The sequence below is a fragment of the Phaenicophaeus curvirostris genome, chromosome 8 (assembly GCF_032191515.1).
Source record: "Phaenicophaeus curvirostris isolate KB17595 chromosome 8, BPBGC_Pcur_1.0, whole genome shotgun sequence".
Lineage (NCBI taxonomy): Eukaryota > Metazoa > Chordata > Aves > Cuculiformes > Cuculidae > Phaenicophaeus > Phaenicophaeus curvirostris.
In genome coordinates this window covers 18,663,358-18,682,949 of record NC_091399.1, presented here as the reverse complement: position 1 = coordinate 18,682,949, position 19,592 = coordinate 18,663,358, and the positions used below count along the sequence as shown (strand labels likewise).

Here is a 19,592-nt window from a genome sequence, read left to right as displayed (position 1 = left end):
GTCCGACGTTGGCACGCAGACTGCAAGGACAACCTGGGAGAGCACGTTGTACATCGGCATAGGATTACTGAGTCCAAAGTGTTTAAAGTTAAAGTTTATTTGTATTCTTTGTAGGAATATCAATAAAAGACCTCAAATGTATCTGTATCTGTACATATTACAAGAACCTTCAAAAATTATTCACAGAACAAAAATAAATCTTCTTTAGAACAAACCCAGGCAATGAAATGCAGAAATGGATCTCGGAGACCAAACAGTCCAGTGCTACTAGCATAAAAATACGGCTTGAAAACCAAGTTTATTACTTTTTAAGGTGTACTTTGTTGAAATAAAAAATAAATTATTTAGAGCTATCACTGTAAAACAGTTCTGTGTAGCAACGCTCTCATTAAGGCCCTTGAGACAGAAAATCTATTTGTACAGGTAGGATTCCAGGCAGGCATGACCTGTAATGACACGCTAGCTCATGGGAGTTACCTTACTGTGGAGAAGGAAACACCTATAAGCATCGGCTAAAATTTAACCCTTTTTGCTCCGTCGCCCTCAGCTGGAGTCCTGAGGCTGAACACACCAGTCACGGATGGAAACACACTAAATGGTTCAGCCTGGACAGGAATTGCTCTCCAGTAAGGACACGGACTCTGAGGAACACAAACAGAATTCATACACACACGCTGACCTTAGCAGAGAAATACTGCCAGCACAGCCCACGGGCACTGCTGCAAAACTGATGGACAGCAATTGTGGAGCTTTCAGATGAGGTTAAAAGCTGGTAGGTTTAAGCAAGCATTAAAACATGAAATTAATATATCATGTAAAAAAGATATGCCTAAACCAACCCAAAGCAATTGCATAAAGCATACAGTAAAATCCATTTCTTGTATGACTTAGTAGGTGGATACAGAATTTATTACTGGACACACTTCAAATTCTCTAACAAGAAAATACACGCATCCCTTTCCACGCTCCTCTGGATTTCCCACTTAGAGTTATTCCATCGGAGAGGAATGGTGCAAAATGTGTAGCCATACGATCCTGCTTTTACACACAGCCACCCACTTCTAACACACCAGGAAAATAACGGTTGGTAATTCCCGGAGGCGAAATCAGTTTCCCTTCAAAAAAAGGGTCTGAATTTGTACAGTTGCAAAGAATGGGCATACGGGCAGCTGTTGGACAAGGCTCACTTGGCTACGAGACACCAAGAACAAGACAGAGATCCTCCTTCGCCAGCAGTACCAAGTCACATTGCAGAAGTCAGAGCAGCTTTGATATGAAAGGACTAAGCATTAAATATAAATCCCAACTCACTGCAGACAAGTCTCTCAAGGTGATTTAACAGCCAAGGCCTTGATAGGAGAGATTCATAGACATTTTTCTTATGCATCCTACAGTGCAGGAGAGGGGAACACCGTATTTAATGCATAGTTAATGAACGTAACATACTTGCGTGAGGACATTTAACTTAAGTATCACAACACAACAATCAAGCAGAACAGTTAACATAGTGGTCACAAGACGGATTTGCCCAATGAGGTGTGACTGACTCACCCTCAAGGAACAAACCTGACAACAGACACTGAATTTGGGTCCTCAGTATTGTCAATCCTTCATGTTCAACGTCACATGGCTCACTGCCAGCAAGTCAAGAAGTCAGCTTAGAAATGTCTACATCTCTAATGCTGTACCACTTTAGAGATCCAGAAACCGAGGCCAGAACGGATAAATCAGATCATCAGCTCTGACCCCCTCCACCGTTGCAGGCTGTATGTTTTACTTGTTCTTAGTTGCAGCCTAAACTGTCTGCTAAACACAGCCCACAGCAAGGCACCCCCTTGAGGGTCTTGTTTTGAAGTCAACTCTTCCAATTTCTAATCTTCATAACGTGTTTAAAGGGTTGACACGCTCACTGTTATTAGTGTATGCCTGTAATTCAAAATTTCAGTTGCTGTTGCCATAGTTTTACTTACTTAGAGACTCTGGGGGATAGAAACGTATACCAAGATGTGAAAGTGAAAGATTCACACCTTATTACCTGAGTCTAGAATTCAGGGATTTAAAAAACCTTCAGACTAGATATCGTGGCATTTGTCGAAATCATGAGAATTGACAATACTGTATCATTTCTTGTTAATCTTTTTCCATTTGCGAATGTCACCGTGTTCCACAAGGTCACTTTGTAATTACACACGCATTCACATACAGCCTGCAAGCGTGGTTCCATGAAATGCAACTGAAAGCAATTGGAGATCAAAGCTCAGTCCAAACTCCTTGAGAAAAAACTAGTGTGTACAGAACTTCAAAAAAAGTATCCAGGGAAAGGCAAATTTCAATGGAAACGCAACATCTTTAAACACAAACGTGCAGAAAGTATCTCTGATTGGAGTGAGACTGGCTAAGCTAGTAGCTGAAATAGTGAAATTGAGTTAAAATAGAGAAATGCTCTAGGAAAAAGGGAATTGTGCATACGGCAGCCTGCCTGTCTGGGCATGGGCACCCCTCGGTTAGCCCTTTCCTCAGAGCATTAACCTGGCTGGTCTGATGGAGTGCAAGACGAATTCCAGGTGCCACGGCACAGTGCAGAGTGTAGGGGTTGGATAGAAATCTTTAAAACAAGTATTTACAGGTCTGTCAATTCTCAAAACAGAAAATACAAAACTGCCTTGGAAGTGGGGTAAAAAAGAAAGAATCCTACCTTGGAAAACGGCAGATTCTCTCTGTGTGTCTGATGGGAAGCCTGGCTGTGTGCAAATGCAGGGAAACAAGCTCCTGCTCCAAGTTTCTACCTTGTTCAAAGGGACTGGATTTTCTTTGCTGGAGTCCTACCGAAGGTAGGTACAGGATCCAGCAAGAGCCAATTTTCTTGCTAAGACGTTTGCTATTGAGTTTGCATTCAATTAAAGAACAGCTAGAGAAGAGGGGAATAAAACCAGCAGATGAGTTTTCACAGAATCACAGAATCACAGAATAACCAGGTTGGAAGAGACCCACCGGATCACCGAGTCCAACCGTTCCTACCAAACACTAAACCATATCCCTCAGCACCTTGTCCATCCGTGCCTTAAACACCTCCAGGGAAGGTGACTCAACCACCTCCCTGGGCAGCCTGTTCCAGTGCCCAATGACCCTTTCTGTAAAGAATTTTTTCCTAACGTCTAGCCTAAACCTCCCCTGGCGGAGCTTGAAGCCATTCCCTCTTGTCCTGTCCCCTGTCACTTGGGAGAAGAGGCCAGCACCCTCCTCTCTACAACGTCCTTTTCTTATAGAACTCATTTCACTACTGTCTCACTCCACTCAGGTACATGTATCAGCCAGCCTGATTTATCTGGCTGCTGTCTAAGCTCAGCTCGCTCTCACCCACAACACACAGGCACTCACACTCCCCTTTTCCTCCTCCAAGGACTGCAGTGCTTTCAACAAGAGAAAAAACAATAATAAAAATAGCAATAATTAAAAAAATCTACAGTATCCACCTCCTTTTGGTGTGTTACATTGGCGTTTTCTGTACATGACCCAAGAGCTCCCTCTATTTACACAGTGATATGGAAGGACTTGTTCTTGGGAGCCTGGTTCTCCTGGCCTTGAGTGAGGAACTTAAGTCCGCCTTTCAGGGTTCTTTTTTCTCTTTTCCATTTTTCTTTAGCAGCATTATGTAAACTTGTTGGGGGAAGGGGGGCGGTTTTAAAGGTTTCTCAAGTCTGCTCCCTCTGGCAGCATCCGCCCCATCAGCAGCTGCTATTCTTGAATTCACCATTCTCCGTGATGGAAAGCTTGGTGGGATTGGTGGGGGAGATGCCATTGCGGACTTGCATGCTGTAGCGTTCCTTCACCTGCGTCAGGGCGCTCATGAGCCGTGTGTTGGCAGAGTCCAGCGAGACGATCCGCTTCTCCTGCAACAAACAACCCACAAAGTCAGAGTTTCTTCACAAAGGGAACGCCTTGGCCCCGCCAGCCTGTCTTACAGGGACCCAGGGCTGTGACGGTGCCTCCTTTCTAGGCAGAGGCAGCTCAGCTAACGTTCTCTGGAGGATGGGATGTCTGCCTCTTTCTGTTTTCTTGGGGCAACACGGCCCCTGCGTGCCACGGGCGTTTCACAGGCTGCTCTGGCCTTCCTGGCCTTTTGGAGTGATGGAAGGTGAGTCAAAATTACATCGGTTACCTGACCCACTCAGGGTGGGATCCTGGGCTTTGTCCAGGCAGCCTCCAGCCAAGGCAGATGGAAAAAGCAGTGTTTTGCCATGGGAGGGTGGGAAGGGTATTGGTGTTAATAACAACAATAGCCAATTAATTTAAATGAAAAAATGTGTTAGAAAAACAGAAACAGGCAGCAGAAAACAAAAGTGGTGGAGGTTTCATCGGCAGAGAAAAGTGCAAGTGGTATCTAACATCACCTCTGTACTTTGGATGGAGTGTGCTCAGAATAAACTCAGGGTATGCTTGAAATAAATAGATAAATAAATAAAAGCAGATAATGGCAGCCTGCAGTGACCAGCAGAATGAGGGTGCAACAGCAACACAGAGAAGCAGCCAAAAGCTAAAACTAAGGGGTAACTTGAGGTGAAGGGGGAGAGGGCAGTGTGGGTGGAGGGGGAGATGCCATCGACAGAACACAAAGAACAAACACTGAACATGCTGCTCCTAGACCCATTCCAGCTCAGAGGGGCTCCCGCGCTCTGCCGAATCTAGCGTTCCTACATCCCGGTTTTGATTCTTCCGGCACAGAAAGTGCTCGCCTCCACCTTTAGCGGAAGGAGTCAGAAAGCTAAAGGATGTGGATTAAATTTATCAAAATTAGACACCCATCAACAAACCCCAGTCTACTACCACCTAGATTATCCGCAGTGGGACACAACCCTGGAGGGTCAAGCCAAGGAGTTGGTGGCACAGTTGGTAACGGCGATTTTCATCTTCCCTCAAGAAAGAAAAAAATGCAGCCACACAAAGCAGCAACAGAGATGGCAACAGGTAAATATGCTCTGCATGCTACTGAGTGGCTTTTTTCCTTTGAGAAGGAAAAAAAAGTCTAATTTACTTGAACGGAAAAAAGCTGCATGTAGGGTCTCTTCCCAGCCTGGCCCGTTTGGAAACAAAATGGAAGGAAAAATGATGCACAAAAGGCACAAACATTAAGGGATAGTTCAGACACACTGCTCAGGGAACCCAAGTGCTACAGCAGCCCCTGGAGGTTTGGATCCCAGCACATCGGCTGTGTGGTACATCAGTAACCAGGTAATGCTTGCTTTTCTCAGTGGGCTTCCCCACAGGGGGAAGCGTCAGGGTGCAAAAACAAAGCAGAATTTAAGTGCTGCTTGCACTTATGGCCCTGAACAGCAGAGCAAATGGAGGAGGAGGCACAAGATATCAAACAGCGAGGCAGGCTACAGCCTGCCCTAGCGCTTCTGCTGATCCAGTCAACGCAAGCAAAGAAAGTACTAACGGAGGAGTTAAAGGCCTTAGCCTTTCCTTCCATGCTGAAATAAACCCTGCAAAACACAACTGCCTGAGCAGAAAGGTGTTCTTTAGCAAGTTAAAGCTCCTCCTCCGACTAAATTTCACCTGGAGTTTATAATTTAAAATTAAAATTTCTTTCCAATAACAGAGCTTTTCAAAGATTTACAAAGGAAAGGCTGGTTATTTTGGGCACGGATGGGCGCTCGCTGTGCCAGTTTGCAAAACAGCTGGAAATCTACACTTGGAAAATCAATCTTAAAAGCGTAAGCTTGGGGAGTAGAGGCACCTTCTCGCTTGAAGAAAAATACAGCCTTAGAAATGTGTCCCTAACACACACGAATTGGGCACAGGGAGTGGGAGGAGCTGGAATGGGTAGGAGGTCAGCGCACTGGGCCAGGACTGGGTGCTGCTCAGCTAGAGAACTGATTGGGTTTACTTGCCTGTTTGTATTATCTCATCCCCATTTATGACCTGTAATTTAACACAGCGGAGATGTCACTCGCAACAGCAACTGGTCTAGTACTGTTTGCAGCTCCGCTGCTCCGAGGAGAGGTTAGCCAGCCCTGGCTGCTGCTCAGTCAGGGTGGGAGGCCCAGAGCCAATCGTCGGAACCACAGGGCATGTGGGTGCTGCCTGGAGCCAGGGCCAGCAGCCCCCGTGCTGAGAACAAGGCTGCCCTTGTCTCTCGGTGCCGTACTGGTGACACGAGGGATCAGACTGCCCACTCTCCACCTTGCTAGTCCATAACCCCACGCTGAGGGCGAGTGACTTCTGGCACAGGGAACAAAGTGAAGGACGAGTTTCTTATTCAGGCACAACCTCTCACATCCTCCCCTCCAAAAACCACTTTTGATCAGTTTGCTTAGTGTCCCTTTTACCCTCTGGAGGCAGATGGGAAAAGCATCACTGCCTTCAAAAACCGGGCTGGTGTTCAGATGAGCTGCTATTCCATCAGTGTGTAACAGCATGATGCCCTGTCTGTGCCTACCTCTGAAAAATGGCCCAGCACATTCACCTTCTACTCCAGCCTCCACTTGCTGTACTCCTTGAGCAAACTCCTTGAGGCTGCTCCTCTACCAAGACATTAAAAAAATAGAGTGAGCAACTACACTGCTGTTCTTTCTCCAGCACTGCAATCTCTCACTTCACATTTTGAGTGCAAGTTCTCACAGAAAGGATTCAATCTTGAGCTGTGCCTAGACAGGGTGACTACATCGGTGCCTCCACGTAGAGCACCTTGCTCAACAGCTGGGAACTACACACTGTGTAACTCCAATAAGTTTTTCTTTTTACTCTGCAAGTCTAGGTAACAGAGGTGCCATGTTATTGCATACAAGTTCATACATAATTCAGATTAGATAGCACAGATCCAAAAATCCAGCTTTCATGAACAGCCTTTCTGCGGAACTGTGGGAAACAGGCAGAGGCAATAGAAAAAACAGAACTTTTCAAATTATCCAAAGAAATCAGCTATAAATATGCCCCTAGTGTTTGCAGGCTTTTAAAAGCACAGCTCTTTTCCTATTTTGTATTTTCCCTATAGTTCCACCATGGGAGCTCAAACATTTCTATCATTGCTGGCTGTTCAAAAGGAGAAAAAGGCCAGCATATGCCCTTTTGTGCTCACTTAAGGAAAGATTTTAATACATGAGTACCACCTTTAACAGTTTTCAGCTGAGGCTTTCCCTTCCTACCCCTCCACTCTGTGTGCAGGGAAACAACTTTCAGAAATCCTTTCGGTTATTCCCGAATCAGGTCAGCTTAAGATTCCCTCTTAAGGAAAGTTAACAGCTGGAACTACTGAAAAGCCCAGAAACAGGGAAGATGTCCTCCAAATGCAAATATCACAAACATAACACGGCAGGCAGATACCAAACCAGTCTTGGGTTCTGTGGTACAAGCTTTGCCCTCTGGGATCGGCACAGACACAGAAGAAAAGCTGGAATGATCCCACACAACACACCCACATGCACTGCCCGCCAGGTCCCGCTCTCCACGACTAACTTGCGTTGACCGAGGCAAGAGCTGCAGGTTTGTGGCGAAGTGGGCATTTCTCCAGGACTGACGTGGACAGTCGGACGGGGTGAAATGCCACACATGACATTATACAGGGCAATGCTTCATTGCAAGCACTCTCTTTCTTGAGTCCAACATTCAAAGGCATGCTTTTAGCTTGCATAGCTGAGATGCATGCATATTGCAATTAAACTATGCTGGCATGAGGCACAGCTCTTCCAGAGCTCCCAGGCCCACATTCGGAAAAATGTCTATGCGATGCATCACTAGTCCTTTACTCCTTTGGGATTTTGCAAAGTAGAAGATGTTGGAGAAGCGATCTGTCCTGTGGTTTGTTGTCGGGCTGTCTCAAAGCCCAGTGCCAGACAGTACAGTCTTTATTTGAAACCCAGTTCTCTCTGAGAAGTCATATGTGCAACACCATGGGCCAATACTGGCTTCGGGGCTGGGTAACAACGCTGGGGCAGGAGGATAGGGGAAGATAATGGGTTCTACAAACAGAACATTTGATTCTTGGAGATCCTGAGCTCCTTACCTGTGCATCAATAATTTTCTGCTTTGCATCGATGACAGCTTGCATCTCTGCATGATCCTTCTTCAGCTCCTCTTCAACTGCCATAAGTCTGATGAGCAAAAATAGGTACAAATCAGGACAGTTTAATATTATTCCAGAGCGTTTCAGGTATTCTGGCCTGTTGGTTTGACTTCTCGGATTGCCCTGGCTTTGCAAGAGTAGGATTCTGCTGCACTCAGAAAAGCTTATCTAGCCACTTGACACTCTCAACTGCCTAATCTTGTTATTTTCAAAATAGACATTGCCAAAAATGCAACTACTCTAGAAAATTACTGCTTTGAGTATAGATTCCAAACAAAGAGACCAGCTATCCTTACAGTGAAGACCGAGGTTAAAGATTCCTAAATCTTTTCCTTCACTCTCCTGGCAATCTGAGGCAAGTTCCCACATCTGCATCTCCATTTCTTCAACTCTAAGGGAGGGTAGTACCAGGCCAGAGATGTCAAGAAGCTGATGCAACTATGTGCTTTAGTGCCAAAGAGGACACATTCCATAGGGGACTTCTTGTCCTACACAAACTTTCCAGAGCCTCACCTGCTGATGATACTTTTCATCTGGCTGTCCTTCTCCTCCTGTTGCCTGCGCAGTCTCTCCTCGCTGTCTTCCAGCCTGGACTTGTACTCCATCAGCAGCTTCTGCATTTGCTGCTCTTGCACCAGGAGCCGCCGCTCGTACTCCTCCAGCCGGCGGCTTGACACCTTCAGGCGCTCCTTCAGCTTCGCTATCTCTTGTTCATACTAAAGGTGGAAAGGAAGAAGGGAAGAATCAGATGCAAAGGAAGAAGGAAGATACCAGTTCATTAGAATCTTCCGCTGCTGGTCAGAGGAGGACATCGGGCTTATTACAAAAAATAAGTTGATAGAAGTAACAGAAATGACAAGGAAACATCTGTGGGCAACTACAGCCAAGTTGCTCGTAGGCTCCCATGGAGTATTACGCTACTCCCACGCTGCAGGATGTCATTCTGTCCAAAGTTTAAGCATCAGAGAGCTTTGACACAGCCCCTCACTCCTGATTGGTAACATCCCATCCCCAGTTACTCCAGAGTCAAGGAGTTCCCAGACAAAAGCTGCTAGTAGTGCTCAACTGTGAAGATGTCCTGGGGTGACCCAACTTAGAAAAACGGACCAGTATGGGACCCAAATAACTAATTCTCCAGGACCTCATCAAGACATGAAAACATGCGTGAATACAGAGGAAATCATTCACTACAGAGCAGGGTATGTTAAGTTTACGTGGCTGCGGTTTTGTTCTCATACTTAGTCTCAGTGGATGATCACTTCTGCAATACTTTAATGAATCTCAACACACTCCACTTTGGTCTGGATTCATTAATTTCTCCTATGTTCCTGCTTCCTGACCACCATATGTTCTCCTCACCCTCTGCCTTCTCAAAATACCAAAATTCTTACTGAACATCATCACTACAGTAGCACGTAAATGTCCTCTATTTGGAAAAATGGTATCTACTCCTGAAAACAAACAGACTTTAAAAAAAGATCATAGACATTTCTGGGTAGCCCAGAAACACTGTACTGCCTTGATGACAGGCACTTGATTCAGGTGAAGACCAAGACAAAGTCTGAATGCAACTAGCAATGAAGACTGAATTGCACTTAGCACACTGTACAATCACTTCGCATATTGTATATATTGTAAGCTACAGTCTGCCAGATGAAAAATCATGATTTTTTTTTGGATGGATTTTAATGATTGTTAAAAAGCTTTGCAAGCATAGAAAAAAGGCAGTATGCTGTAGCTATAGTGTTGTCATAAAAACTAATGACATGAGCAGGATCTAATACACTTAGGCAGTGACTCACGATGCAAGAAGTGCCAAGCACCAGGCTGTAAAGTACACAGCCTCAGCTATATCAGTTTGCACCCACTTGACGTGCTACAGCCTGTACAAGGGTTAATGTACAGTATGGGATACTGTCCTGCAGACAGGACAGTACGTGCTGTGTTTGAGAGCACGACTCTGCCCCAACAGTGCTGAAACCCATTCTGAACTTGGTTGCAGGTGGATGGGACTCTGTCGGCCCTCAAGTCGACTGCATAGAGAATTAAATCTACCTTCTCAGCATGTTTTACTTCATCTGGATTCTGCTCCGTATCATCTTCTACTTCTTCATACTGTCCATTATTGAGAACCCAGGCAGCCGTCCTTTCCACTGGTGACATGGTGGCAGAGTCCACAGGTGACTGAACCTGGAGAAGAGATACCTGTAAGCATTCTTCAGAGAAACAACATACAAATCAGCGCTAAAATTCAGTTTTAGAGAATAAAAATGACCATGAATCTGTCAGTCTCAAGGGCTCCCCCAAAGCTCTCTTGCATGGACGTTTCATTCTTCCTTGATTTTGCACCCATAGCACTTACCAATTCCCTCTCAAAACCAATGTGCTTGAGAAATTTTTCTTCGTGTCTAAGCGAGCTTCTCTCTGGAAACATTCCCATTTCCAAATTCTGTTCACATCCACCTTTCCCCTTCGCCAGCCTCAGGGAGGCTTTCTCAACCAGTGATTTCTCTCACAAAGGAAACAGCAGCAAAGCTTTGTTTGCAGTCTGTTCAGGCAAGGCAGGCGGGTTTGGGGAGCACTGAGGAGCTCAGCTTGGGAGCAGCCAGGCTGCAGAAAGGCTTCGCAGTGAAGGATGGGGCTGGGAGGCTTAGATACCAGACAGCACAGCAGGGCTTAAGACTGGCAAAGAGGTGGAACAGCATCAGTGCAGCATCTGTCAGATTTAGATGGTCTCTGGTAGCACACACACCCAGAAAAGCCCATGTGTGGAAGTCAGGGCCAGCAGTGCTTACTAGAACTGTAAAACATCATCAGAGGCTTTCTTCTTTAAGGAGTCTGAAAAGAAGCCAAGAATAGAAACAAGAAACTCTCTGCACGGCTGGGGAAAGTATGGCTTGCTATGAATTCCAAGCAATTTTCATGGACAAAGACCAGTTTATAAGCACAGGAATTAGCATAGTCACCCCCGAAAGAGCAACAATGTCTTGATCTTTTGCATTTCTCAAAAAGTTAACTTCCCCCACCCCAGTTGTAGCTTCGTTTTGTGCACCAGCACCTCTCCAGCTTGCTGCCCTGGTTCAGTTCTGCACCGGCGTGAAACGTGCTCCCTGGCAGGCGGATGCTGAAGTCCAAGTTCCAGCCAGGAGCTCTTTATGGGGGACTAACAGCTTCTTTTCAGGTGTGGAACCCAGTCAGCCTCCATTTCTGTTTCTCTTGTTCACAAGGACGGGGCTGGCGTGTCCTGCACACACCCTGCACCAACTCAGGCCAGAGGATCTGCCTGCAATAGCTCAGCTGTCCCGAGCAGCCACAAAAACTCTAGCATGGGCAGAAGGCTCAGCAAAGATGGGTATGAAGGCAAAGGCAAGGAGCAGGAATCGCCCCATGGATTGATGCAGAGTCCTTTTTGCTGGAAGGAAGGCTAACAGCCTCTCTCAATTTCAATAGCTCAGCATGGCTCCTACGTCAGGTGTTCTGAAGGTATTTGCTGTGAGGTAGCATGGCAAGGGAGACCGTGAACTGTGCGCGGCTCTGCCACCAACGAGTTTCTCTTGGAGGGAAATATTTTGGCTCTAGGAATCACTGGGGGAAGAGCTATGGCTGCACAGTGTCATAGCTGGAGTTATGGAGGACTAAGATAGCAGAAGGGTGACTATAATCTACACCATCGGCCTCGTAACAGACTGCTGATCAGTAGCCAGCCTTGCCAGACAACCTTCCGAGCTGTAGGACACGATATTCTCAGCAGCCAAACTCAAAAGACCATCAAGTGGATGGCAAGTGTTTCACATGCTAATGGGTTATGAGTTATACTCCAATAAAGGGGAAAAAAGAAAAAGCCTGCTAGGAACATGTATTAATTCCCCTCTTTGCTTCTCTTCCAGAGGAATGCACTGACATTTCTGTTCCCACCTACCTACTAAATGGAAATGGAAGGCAAAAAGTGACCTCTCCCAGCAAACAAAGGGCCTAGCTCTATATTCAGAAACAAATGGGACTTGTAGAGAACAGAGTCCAATAATTATAACGCCCACAAAGCATGCCTAGAAAGAACATGCCCAAATTCTCTTTTCTCTTTTTCTTTTTTTTAAAAAAGAAGAGAATTCCACAACACAATTTGCAATTAAAAAGATGCAATGGAATCTGCCTCAAAAAAAATTTGGCCACTTGCTTTGGCATGCTTTGAGACATTTCTCAAGGATGTGGGGAAGGAAAGAACAAATTGATTTCTCTGAACAAAGTACAAGCAAGTACTCTAATTAATCCAGTGGAAACAAAGAGTATAGAAAATAGAGTGGAAAAATAAGTAGATGTGCAAGAAGGGGGAATGAGACTGACCTGGATCAAGTCATAGTGGCAGGCATCTATGAAGCTGAATGGAAAAAATAACTGGAGACAAGGGAAGTCCGAGACGTCCTTTTGATGCTAAACAAGCAAAGGTAACCAATGTACTTGGGGCAGTCAGCAGTTTAAGATGTGAAGACCCAGGGGTTTGCAAAGAGCAAACTGAACGTTTCTTGATAACACCGACAGGGCTGAAGCCACCTGCTAAGACGTATGCACAAAGGCTGGAGACACACCACCTGCACCTTCTCCTCACCTTAACACCTTCCGAATAAAGCCTTCTTTACATATTTGTGTAGGCACTTCCCGTGCCAAGCCCTGAGGAAAGGCACTAGCTCCTCAGCAGATCATACAATACAGGATCACAGTGGATGCCTGGGAACTGCAAAGGGAGCTTATCCCTCAAATTTATCCTTGTTACTGGCCTAAAAATCTCCCACACTGGGCTTAGCTATATTCATGATACTTTACCAATCAATCCTCTCTGCCCATTTTTTGATGCCTTGTACAGTGGGCAAGACCTGTGGGACAGACATTGGTTTCCCTAACGGGAACGTTTCCTTTCCCAAGGAATTTGTATATTCACTGTTAACACTTTTATTCCTTCTCTGCAAGCAAGATCTAGATCCACTGATCTTAACTGGAAACAAGAAAGTAGTGGTGAAAGATACTCTTGAAGATTTCAGCACCACACAGTTTTCTGAGTTCCATCCTTGGGATCTGAAATTCCATCCTTTGGAGAGAACAAATTATTATGAGGCTTCGTATGTGATTAAGCTGATCGTGAACTGCTGCATCGAGGTTCTTGATGCTCTGGTTTTAAGCCTCCAAAATTTATCTGATCTAATGTGATTCTGGTCACAAAATTCAACCTTAAAACTCTTGGGAGAATCCAAGAGCCAGGAAGGGGCATCCCCCCTTTTCTGTGCTCCAAAATTATAGCATGTGTTCTATGGATTCTGACTGGAGTCATTTGTGTTTACCAACGCTACTCATCCAAGGGATGGAAAAATAAGGATAAGAACTGTAGTATCGGCCTCCTGAGCTGTGAAAATACTATTTTGATTGCTGGATTTGTATTTGTTCTGGTTCATATTTGCACTGGTTGCATTAGGTTTTGATCACTGTATGATCATCTGTGCCATCTTTTCTTTTGCCATCTTTTTTGTGAGCCCGAACACTCTTGGTGCCAGGAGCAGGCCGTAACAAAGTGCTTGCATTATTCGTAGTTTGGGACAATTAATTAAAAACAAGTACGTATTTGAGGACCACCAATAGATTGTTGCATTTTGGTGAAACAGAGATTTCTCCATGCTGAAGAAACCTGTACTTATTATTTTGGCAGCAGCATATTCTCTGATAGTTTACCTTTGTTTATTGCTGTGTTTTGAGGCAGCTACGCTTCTAAATTAGCACCACAGGGCAAACGCATTCTCACCTGGCAACCCGAACTACAGTTTGAACTTATGTAGTTCAAACTAAGTTTGAACTTATGTTCAAATCGCTTATGTTATTTTTTTATTCAGAGAAATTGTCACGTTCTATTTCTTTCGGCAGGCTTGCTAGAGAGGTTATTTAGTAAATACTAAAGCTTTTCTTGTAAATTTAGTACAAAAGCATCATAAAACAATACCTAAGCTAGGCTTGCCAAGCTTGTAAGGGTAACAAGCACGACTACTCCTTACGCTTTGTACTGGTGCCTTGGCTTAAGTGCCAGGACTCTTCATTCAACTCAATTCAACTATAAAAAGCTTTGAAAGTCAATGCAGCGATCAGCTAAACACCTAAGCAGAAAGCACTGGAAAAAGGTTTTCCTTACCTGCTGCGTTTGTTGCCTCTGAATTGCCCTCACTTTTGGGACAGGGCTCTCTCTGGAGGATGAGGACTGCTGCCAGGACAGGCTCCCACTCTGAACGGGCTCAGGTACCATGGCCCCCGACACTCCCGACATGCTGCCCGTGCTCCGCAAGGAAGTGCTGTGCGGCAAGGACTGCGGCGCTTTGGCCCGAGCGCCCAGCCCAGCTTGATCCATTTTGCGGATCTGTGCTTGGCTGCTGCTGTTCTGGCGGGGCAGGGCGATGGGGACGTGCTTGTCGGGGACCGTGTGGCGCCGGGAGAAGTCCTCGCTCTGCGTGCTCCGCTTGGTGAAGTCCTCCATGCTGCTGTTGCTGGGTCCGCTGAGTTTGAAATCTTCGCTGTTGCTTCGGCTCCGGGAGCTGGCAGTGCTCAAGTTCTCCAGGCTGGAGTCCACAGAGGCCTTCAGCATCGGCAGGGTTGGGTTGTTGAGATGGTAAACTGGGTTCTGGAATGACAGAGGCTGGAGGCTCCCCTGTTGGTTCAAAGCTGGGTGCAGAGGTCTTCTCACCTGGGGAGCGCTCTGGGGGGTGCTCTGGGTTTCCCACAGCTGTTTGATGTTCGCCACCTGCGTGATGGAGAGCTGGCTGCCAGCCAGGCGCAAAGGCACGTCGTGCACGACAGAAGAGTGGTCGCTGTGAGCACTGTGAGGATCTTGGAGGTCCATGAGAGAGATGCTACGTCCATTGGTCAAAAGGTTTTCTCTTTCATCCTTGTCTGAATAAGTCATGCTCTGGGTGGACGCCTGCTGAACCAACAGCAGGGTCTTGCCCCTGAAACAACCATCTACATTGTCCTGGGTTGGAGACTTCAGCTTATGCAAGTCACTGTGGAGTGGAAAAGAACTTGTTAATTTTTAAGCAGCCAAGACCCTGAGAGATCTGTCCCAGCAAAGTCTTTCTACCTCATTTAACCTCCTCCTCAACTGAAAGCTTCAAGGAACCAGATTGCCTCTTATGAGCTCCTCGTGTTCATTCCCACTGAATCTTTCCCTTCAGACACTTCAGTCTCCAGCAAGACTTCAGAGGGTTTCAGATTCCATCTAACCCTTTGCCAGCATTATGGATTCAACAGGAGTCAACAGGAATTGTCTGAAGGCTCCTGTAGATCTAGGTGTGAGCTGCGAGGGAAGACACTTCTTCACTACAAAACTGGCCCTTGTACCTGGTGGCACGGAAAGTACTGGGAGACCATGGCATCCAAGCTCTTTGGCAGTTCTGCCACAGTTTTTGAATTCAAATTAACAGCTATTACAGTGTGTGAAACCCTGCACTAGACAGGAGAGGGACTATTTTCACTGTTTCAACAGCACCAAGTTCCACCTGCAGTCCAATTTTCTTTACGAGCAGTAAATAAGTGGCCAGGTTGCAAGAAGGAAACGTTATTGTAGAATCACAGAAGGCTTTGGGTTGGGAGGGACCTTTACAGGTCACACACACAAACTCCTCTGCAACGAGCAGGGACATCTTTAACTCCATGAGGTCGCTCAAAACCTGGTCCAACATGATCTTGAATGTTTCCAGGGATGGGACCTCCACTACCTCTCTGGGCAACCTGTGCCAGTGTTATACCACCCTCAGCGCAAAAATTTTTTTCCTTATATTGTTGTGGTTTGAGCTAAATTAGAGTCAGTTTTCTACCTTTTCAGCTAAGTCTTTCCTAAGTAACTTAATTTTCTGAAGGTAACCGCGTGTTTTTCAGACAGGGTTTCTCTCTGGCAGTGATCACACGGGGCACTGGGACGCAGAAAGGCCATTGCTTAGACTTATTCCTATAGAAACCAAGGCCATCCCTGAGCTGGTGGAGCCGTAAGTGAAAGGGGTGGAGAAGGTCACACCTGCATGGAGGGGCAGACAGGACAGGTGACCCCAAACTGACCACAGAACATTCCATCCCCTAGATGTCACATTTGCGATAAAACTGAGAGATCATGAGAGCCTCTCTCTGTTCTTTGACAGCCAAAGTCCAGCGGGGACCTCGTCTGTCTGCTCGCTCCTGATCCTGGAGCCATGCAGTCTTAAATCCAGATCCTGAGCTCAGCTCCCTCCTGGCTGTAGAGCCATTCCCTCGTGTCTGCTCTGCAGTATTTGTGGTGAAGCAGGGTCATCGAGGGGTGGGGGTGTGATTTCATATATTTGCATTATGTTATTACTTTCTTATTATTTCATCATTATTATTCCTATAATTTCCATTTCCTCAGGGGTGGGAGGAAGGGAATTGAGAGCCCATCTCGGTTTTAGCTGCTGAAATTGGCCAGGCCGGGCTAAACTGTGACACATATCCAGTTTAAATCTCCCCTCCCTTAGTTTAAAACCAGTACTCCTTGTCCTGTCACAACAGGCCTTGCTAGAAAGTCTGTCCCCAGCTTTCCTGTAACCCCTTTCAGGCACTGGAAGCTGCTCTAAGGTCTCCTTGGAGCCTTCTCTTCTGCAGGCTGAACACCACCAGCTCTCTCAGCCTGTCTCAGCCCGTTAAGGCTGACTATGGATCTGCTCTCTCAGACCAGCAGTGAATTGCAAAATTGGTTTTTAACAGCTTAAGTCACTGACTCCTACAGATGAAGCACTCAACTCTTAACAGGCCTAACAACCCCCTTATCCCACATCTTCCCTTGAGCTCTGGTCATTACATACCCATCAGTGGGGTCCTCAAATATCTTCTGAAGCCCTGAGGAGAGACTGCCACTGACGTTGGGACTAGAGCTGTGCTCAGTGAGACGTCTCAGCTGCTGCTGTACTGGTGTCGGGTTGGTCACTGATTTAGTGATATCAGCAAGAATACGAGGAAGAGGCCCCAGTTTTGCCACGGTCGCCTGTAGGAAGGAATTTTCACCCTAATTGGACAACAAGCACCGCGACATCCGCCAGTTTTTTTTGATAACGATGCACAGAGGCGGAGGGGTGGAGGTGGAAGGAAGGAGGGTGGGTGGTTGTGTGCGGGTGTGCCAGGACCGTAATGCAGTGTTACGGAGCAGCGTAACCACGGCGACGAGATGGATGGAGGAGACGAAACAGGGTGCAGCAGACATTGAGGAAAGAAAAGGAAATAGAAAAGAAATTAGGATTGACCCCCAAAAATAAAAATCATGCTCAATTAAACAAAACTGTTGCCATTCCAATGCAAAACTATCATGCAAAGCAAACTAAGTTCAGGGTAGGTAAGGTCAAAGTGAAAACTATGGTATCTAATCATTAAAGGGCATTCAAAGACTACAGATTTAGCTAGTCGGGGGAACTCTCCAGGCAAAGGGTGCCATGTGGTGAAGGAAATGCATGCCAACAGACAAGGGGATGCGGCATTCAGGGGGATCATGAGAGAATCGCAAGGGTTGAGGGAGATGTGGGAAAAGGAAGGTTTCATTTCATAATCCTTTTGCTTTTGGCATCCTACACTAATGCCATCCTCTATAGCACCCTGTTACAAAAAGTTAAGGCATTCTTCCCTACCTAAAAGTGAAAAATAACTGCATGTAAACATCAGTGATTCTCATCCCAACATTATCACATCAGCCTGGAATCAAATTAGGTGTCAGCTCAGTGTTGGCCAGGGCTAGGATAAGAGCAGCTGTCTTTTCAGCAAGAAAGGCTGCTTGTTCAGGTCCTTTATCTTACTCCCCACCTTGGGTCCCCGCTGGTTGTATCATCCACAGGGCACCTTCAGGTCCTTGGGACTGAAGGAAGAAGGTGAAACTGCTGAAAGTTTATAAGAAAGTAAAACTCTGCTAAAAAGATGATATTCTTTTCAAAGATATCCCTATTTTTCCTGTAAGCAGGTATTTGGTCAGATTGGCTCCAGAGAAAGGTCTCTTTACAGACGCTTTCATGTAGCACTTCTTCTGCCTCTATTAAAATCTCTGAGGTGACTTCTCTCATCATTTCCCAGCAATTACCTGCAGTAAAGCAGTGTTGCTATGTAACTCTACTCCTTAATTCTCTTTTTAGCAAACCACTATACCAGCTCCCGAGGGCCTGCTAGGATAGATCCATGCATCTAACCTACAGAAAGGGCAAAGCAGACCTGCTTTGATGGTTTATCCAGGTCTGGCTCCTCCCTTTCCTCACTGCTGAAGACATTTACGACCACTGCATCCAGAGTGCAGCTCACAGAACTTGCACCAAGTCTGAAGATCCATCTGCAGTTGTACAGATGGGAGCTGGGTTTCCCCCGACCTAATGCCTGAGCTGCTGGAGGGGGGTGGCCGTGCTCCCTGCACTGGTGGTTTTACCCCAGTTTGTGGAAATGGAGGATCTGCTTTTTTGAGTGCTGCCTTTGCCTCTTCTCCTGAGGCTGCTGAACAAGCTTTATTGCTGACTTTGTTGCCTGTGACACTTAGAATGTACACGGTGTGCATGCAGGAGGGAAACAGAAAAACAAGACCATAAATTGTTATCAAGCTATGATTAACCGAGATTAATACATATTGCCTTTTTGAGTCAAGGACACTGCAGTTTACTGTGATGCAACAAGCTCAGTTTTTTTGTTTTCTGTTTTAAATAATGTACTGTGAGAAAATAACTACCCAACAAATAACTATTTTGGCAAACCTTAATGCAATGGAAGTATGAAGAGCACATTGCAATTCACCTCACCCCTCCAGTTTCAAAATAAAGACTAATATAAATGGAATATTGACAAAATAATACACCTCGAAACACTGAAATATGGAATACTTGCAAAAAAACCCAAACTCGCAGCTCAGCCCTTTTGGGTCTTACCAACTATCTTTGCTGTCCCGGTTTTAATGATTTTGGATCCTGGGAAGTCACACAGCTAAGAAAGAACAAACTACTGCCTTTACTCCTTCTCTAGTTAAATGGAAGCAACGGTTATTGTCAGTGATGTCTATTGTGATCAGCAGAGCAGGGTCTGGGCAATGCATACGACCCCAGCACGGAACATGCTAGAAAGCATCTTGTTTTTTTTTTAATGGGGCAGCACTGCGAGTGGAACCAGGTTTTTACACGACCTCCTCTTGTACTCTAGGAACTAATCCCAAGACCACACAAACGAGAACATCTCAGCAGGTTTTGGAGCAGGTCTTTACTGAGACCAGCTCTGCCTGGCCAACACATCATTGCTGGGTGTGCAGCAAAGCACCCTTCTTAGCATCAAAAAAAGCACCGCCACATTTCCATTTTCTGCCCAAACACCCTCCCTTTTTTTTTCCAGCTCACTTATGAGAAAGGAACAGCTGCTCAGGGAATTCCAGGCCTACTTTTAAGCGCTGCCCTCTCCACCATTTAACGCCCTTCCTTACTTCAGGCTCTGTAAAGTGTTTGCGTTACTGCTGAAGCCCGACCACTTCACACGCCCTGTTTAAGGTCCTGCT

At 45.9% G+C, this 19,592-nt stretch overlaps 1 protein-coding gene across 9 annotated transcripts in view; it reads right to left on the bottom strand.

The window, feature by feature from the left end:
• Window positions 1-2,961: 2,961 nt before the first annotated feature.
• The window catches only part of RASAL2 (RAS protein activator like 2), a 176,257-nt gene continuing 159,626 nt past the window's right edge, over window positions 2,962-19,592 (bottom strand). For 4 of the 9 annotated variants that reach the window (XM_069862629.1, XM_069862627.1, XM_069862630.1 and 1 more), the window contains 6 exons: window positions 16,897-17,096; window positions 14,229-15,090; window positions 10,118-10,252; window positions 8,576-8,778; window positions 8,003-8,090; window positions 2,964-3,890 (listed from right to left, as the gene is read on the bottom strand). In XM_069862629.1, coding sequence (XP_069718730.1) covers window positions 3,726-3,890; window positions 8,003-8,090; window positions 8,576-8,778; window positions 10,118-10,252; window positions 14,229-15,090; window positions 16,897-17,096 — 1,653 coding nt within the window. In that variant the 3' untranslated portion in view covers window positions 2,964-3,725. The other 5 variants (XM_069862622.1, XM_069862623.1, XM_069862625.1 and 2 more) reach the window with 5 other exon arrangements.